Raw genomic sequence first — 5,611 nt, forward strand, 5'->3', positions numbered from 1 at the left:
TGTTTCATTTTCTGGAGGATCTAATTGTTACTTTTTTTTCTCAGGGTCTCACTTGTCCAAATGCGAAATCCTCAAAGACCTAATTATCACTTTACTCGAATAAATATTTATCAATAGACTAAGAAAAAAAAGTGGAAAGAACGTCATATTATTTAAATGTTTGTTATAAATTAATTTTATATTCGAATTTTAACTCTAGTCTCCTATTTATAGTCATTTAATTTTTTAATAGACGGTTATAATGAAATATAATTAATGGTTTAAATCAAGTGTTCAAAATTTTTATTACAAATATCTTATTTATCATATTTTTTAAATATCGGTTTAATTACTCTGTTGGTCCCTATAGTTTCGTGAAATTTTTAATTAGGTCCCTATACTTTTTTTCTTTTTAATTGGATCCCTGCACTAATTTTTTTTTTCAATTATGTCCATCTTAGTAGTAATTGGCTTAATTTTATAGGGACCCAACTAAAAAAAAAAAGAATTGATATAGAGACCTAAATAAAAGGAAAAAAAAAGTGTAGGGACTCAATTAAAAAAAAATTTGGTGCAAGGACTCAATTAAAAGGAAAAAAAGTATAGGGACCTAATTGAAAATTTCGCAAAACTATAGGGACCAACAGAGTAATTAAACCTTAAATATATTTAGATTATTCTATACTACTATTTATATTTCTATATATATCCACACTCTTCTATAATATTTTATAATTTTTTAGTCTTTCAGAATTTTCTAAGACATTTAAGGATCTTTTAGGACATTCTAAAATATTTCAAAATCATCGAGAGCAATCTCAAACACTTTAAAATATTATACAAATACTGTTAAATGTAACGTCCTAAAAGTTACCATGACATTCTCCCTCACTTATTGCATAGACGTTTTCGTTACGTTCTGTGCATAATAGCGCTCTAAGTGTTCTTAGAATTGTCATAGATCTTCACAAGCTTCCTTATTAGCCTCTATTATTGGGAGTCACTTTCACTTGATCAAATATTGGATACTTGGTGGTACTCCTCTTTGCCGCACAACTCGATTAACTAGGATTTTTTTTATCTCTTTATCGAATGATCTAATTACCACGGGTGGAGTCCGTTTCAAGTTACCTCTGCTCAGTTCCTCTTGGTCTCCATGATATAGTTCCAGCATACTTACATAGAAGACTGGATGGATCTTGATAGAGAGAGAGAGTTGTACTTTGTAAGTAACCTTCCTAACACACCCAATGATCTCAAATGGCCCTTCATATTTGCAGATCAAATCCTTATAAACCTTATGAAAGGCTTTGAATTATTGTGAAACAAGTTTAATCATTACCTTATCTCTCACTTGATAGCTTGCATACCTCCTCTTCTTATCTGTCTATTTCTTCATCCTCTTTGTAGCTTTGTCGAGATAACAACGAGAGACATTTATTTGCTCTTTCCAAGACTTAATCATATGAGATGTTTCAAGTCTCAGGAAAGAAACTTAAAAAATGTGAAGACAAAATAGATCATGCCCAAGATCTATAATAGTTGATGCGAGAACAGAAGGGGAAATGGAAAGCACCGCAACCATGGAGATGGCCAGCGTGGGAGATGGCGATGACGATGCAGCAACTCATCATCGTCATGGTGCACGCGCTGTCAGGTAATTACAACTTCTCATCTCCTTTAATCATGCATTCACATTCTTCTTTTATTGATTGATTACCTTAATTAGAGAATATTTTGAAAAATAAATCGAAAAGAAAATCTACAGTTAAGAAATCAAATCAATTTCTATTAATGGACCGATTATGTCATATCTCTACTGATATTGAAAAAAATTCGTAGAGATGATATCAATGGATTAAAGGAGTGTATGTGACGGGATCTTGCAAGAAAAGAGTCTGTTCAGAGAAAAAAAACCTAGAAGGAGAATTGCTCTGATCAATGGCAACCAATAATAGCCATGGGTAAAGGCTACACTCAATTATACTTTCGTTGTTATTTTTGCTACTATTATTAGTTGAATTATATCTTATTATTATCATTATTGGTTCAGTTTACCCGACTCGTGTGCACCACCAAGTATTCTGATGAACTCCTTTGAGAGAAGAGTTATGGCTGATTTAGAGGTATGTAAGACCAACAAATATTTGTGTCCTATTTTTAAGTTTCAATGCATTTGTATTTTAAATTACCTATGTTGTATCTGTTACCTGCAAGACATCAAAAGAGCTAACAATAGTATTCCATTTATGTCAATCCTGAGTTGAAAGAGAGTGAAAGACGTCTGAAAAACAGTAAGACCAATCCTATCGCCACCCTTTATAAGACATGCAAAAGTATGAAAAATCACAAAAAGAGTGACCCAAGTTAATATTTAATATGGATGTGGATCAAAATATATGTCTTGATGTGTCAGATGATGAGGATGATGTCATAGAACTAGATCGAACAACTATAACCTGCCAAGATCTACGCAAAGTTGCTGTCCATCGGAGCAATCCCTCTATGAAATGTCAAAAAATGTCACCCCAGCCAAATGGAAAAGGGAGGGCGAAACCAATATTAAAGCCATGGTTCCCTGGACCTGGTGAAAGGAGAACCAGGTTCCAGAATATAGTTGAGGTAAAATTATTGCACATCCATATGCAATTGTATATTATTGTAAAAGGGATCAATTTATAATGCCCGCATTTTGTATGTAGGCGTTCAAATGTGTGCAATGACCACGTCACATATCAACTTCTGAAATTGATGCACAAGTATCCCGTGGAGAAGCAGTATGAGCATCAAGCACGCCAGTTACTGCACGTGTACGCGCAGAATCGAAACGGTTATCTATTTTTGGACTGCAAAATTTGGTCGTGCAAAGGAAACCAAAGGTCAAATGTTCTTTTTTATTTTATTTTCCGTTTTTTTCTAACTATTGTGGTTGATAAATTAGAATTTTCAATTTTGAATGATGCGGAAATAATGCTTTAATAGAAATTATTTGAACTCGAACAGGGAATAACAACTTATTTCAAAATGGGTGGCGAGATTATTAGCCCTAATCCATGAAAGTATATTTACCATGAAAGTATATTTACCAATGTATCTCGTGATTCATTAAATAGATCCCCTTTTAAGCACCCTTCGTTCATAATTTCTTTACACCAATGTGCCAAACATGCACGCCGACTGATAGCCAAGGAATCCTCCATCAAGCTGCCTATGTCATCATATCCACTAATGCCTTCCTTCGCTTTTCTAGTCCATCTTCGCAGCACTAATGATTTTGGCAGCTCTGCAATGTCTAGAAAACCCAAAACAGCAAGTATATGACTACATGGAATACCTATGGAGTCCATTCTCATGCATGAGCATTTAAATTCATCTTGTTCTCCGTGAAAGGACACATGCCATATCATGTTAGGCTTGTAAAATTTTGACTCCTGATAAATCTTGCAAGAACTTGTTTCCTTTTCATATATTACCTTCAATGTGCTGGCCTTATGGAGCATTGAACGGAACAACATAAAAATTTGCCGGGTATAAATGATAACTGCTGACCTTTCTAATTGTTGAAATGTGTCTGCATCACAGGTTGTCCAGTTGATGATTTAAAGTCTGCCAAATCCTCTCTGTGCCGCATGTAGCTCAAACAACGCTGGAAGTGTTGAACAAATTCTGTCAAATTATGGCGTGATTTAACATATCTTTTGAGGACAGCATGTAGACTTTCACACCTCGAAGTCGTTCTAAACCCAGCAAAGAATTTTTCTCAAATATGAGCGGTAGCCCACATGTTTCTTTTCCCACACATATCTACTATCCATTCCCGATCTTCCACTCCAAAGCATCCAACCATTTCCTCCCACTTTTGTTCGAATACACCAACTTCGTAATCACCTAACATTAACTTTGTAAACATTTTCGTAAACTGAGGTTTGTGAATATTGCTTGTTGCATTACACATCAAGTGCCATGCACATAACCTATGATGTGCATTCAGAAACACTTCTTGAATAGCAATAGCCATCGATGGATGACCATCCGTAACTATTGAAATCGGTGTATTTCCCTTCATTGCTATGAGAAGCTGTTTTAGTAACCACACATATGTACTTTTCCTCTCATTCAAAAGTATTGCAGCACCAAATACAACGGTTTGATTATGGTGGTTAACTCCCAAGAATATTACCACCGGCAATCTGTATCTATTCTTCTTATATATGGCGTCAAATGCTAGCACATCCCTGAACAGATCGTAGTCCAACTAGCACCGGCCATCACACTAAAAAATTTGCCGAAACACTCATTTTCTACCCTTCTCAACACTATAGAACAAGTTTTGATCCCTTGCTGCTAGCGTTTCCAGGTAAGCCATTGCAGAGGTTAAATCATCAGGTAATTGTCTTCTTTTCTTCGCAACTTGATTGTGCATATCCTTAATTGAAAAATTAACGTTCTCGTACCCACCACACTGGCTAGCTAATGACCCAAATATGTTTGGTATGATGATCTCCACCTCTTTCATATGGTTCATTTGACTAATGTCAGGCTCAGTCATTTTCTTGTGAGATCTTAACATTCTTGCTAACTTTAGAACAACAAACTCATGGTTGTGTTCATCACAAAAATCTCTCACTACCCAACTCTCAGTTACCGCATCGAAGAAAACATCAAGTTTACTCATACAACCACATCTTGTCTCTGGTTTTGGCTCCCTAACTCGATTTTTCAGATGGTTCCATTTTTCTAATCTATACCCTTCACAAGAACAAACATATGCTTTTTCTCTAACTTTTCCATCAACTATTCTACTCCCACTCTTTCGCACACTGAAGCCCCTCGTCTTGGCATATGAATTATAAAATTCGAATGCCAAGCCAAGATCAGCAAAGTGCAATTGACAAATATTTTCCATAGATAGACCTGAGAAATTGATCTTACCAATATCTTCCCAAGAATTTATGCGATATTGATCCATATCCACCGCATCAAAAATTGCATCTTCATCCACATGATCACTAACATTATGCGCATTTTCATCACTTGTGTGTCTTTGACTATTTGATACTTCATGTAATTTATGGTGACTAACGTTAATTTCCCAACAAAATAGCACAAATTAGGTACAATTTATAATCAAATAAGTAAAACTAACCAATGACTATTGAATTTTCAAAAGGAATCATAGTACTAATTTATGAATTTACAAACACACTAAAAAAAATCAAACAACAACAACAAATAAAAAATAAAACAAAGATTCATAAAAATAAATACAAAAATTGAATAGAAACATAAACCCAGAAATTGAACCCATCATTAGAAATCAAACGGCAATAACAAATAAAAATAGAACATCATGAACAGAGACATAAACCCATAAATTGAAATCAGAATCATAAAAACAAATACCAAATTTGAATAGAAACATAAACCCAGAAATTAAAATCATAAACAGAAATCAAACAGCAATAACAAATAAAAAATAAAACATCATGAACAGAAGCATAAACCCAGAAATTAAAATCAGAATCATAAAAACAAATACCAAATTTGAATAGAAACATAAACCTAGAAATTGAAATCATGAACAGAAATCAAACACCAATAGCAAATAAAAAATAGAACATCATAAAAAGAG

The 5,611-nt window shown here is 34.1% G+C and overlaps 1 protein-coding gene across 1 annotated transcript; it reads right to left on the reverse strand.

The window, feature by feature from the left end:
* Window positions 3,740-4,948, reverse strand: LOC107647385 (protein FAR1-RELATED SEQUENCE 5-like). Its single transcript, XM_016351463.1, has 2 exons — window positions 4,305-4,948; window positions 3,740-4,214 (listed from the first exon to the last, which is right to left on the reverse strand). Exons 1-2 carry the CDS (start codon window positions 4,946-4,948, stop codon window positions 3,740-3,742), a joined length of 1,119 nt encoding a protein of 372 aa, XP_016206949.1.

The sequence above is a fragment of the Arachis ipaensis genome, chromosome B06 (assembly GCF_000816755.2).
Source record: "Arachis ipaensis cultivar K30076 chromosome B06, Araip1.1, whole genome shotgun sequence".
In the NCBI taxonomy this organism is placed as follows: domain Eukaryota; kingdom Viridiplantae; phylum Streptophyta; class Magnoliopsida; order Fabales; family Fabaceae; genus Arachis; species Arachis ipaensis.

Excerpts from the sequence above, each read along its gene's own strand:
- LOC107647385 (XM_016351463.1), bottom strand. The coding sequence starts at position 4,948 with ATGGATCAATATCGCATAAATTCTTGGGAAGATATTGGTAAGATCAAT. Across the intron at positions 4,215-4,304 it reads GCAGCAAGGGATCAAAACTT|GGATGTGCTAGCATTTGACG; the intron begins GTTCTATAGTGT and ends CGATCTGTTCAG.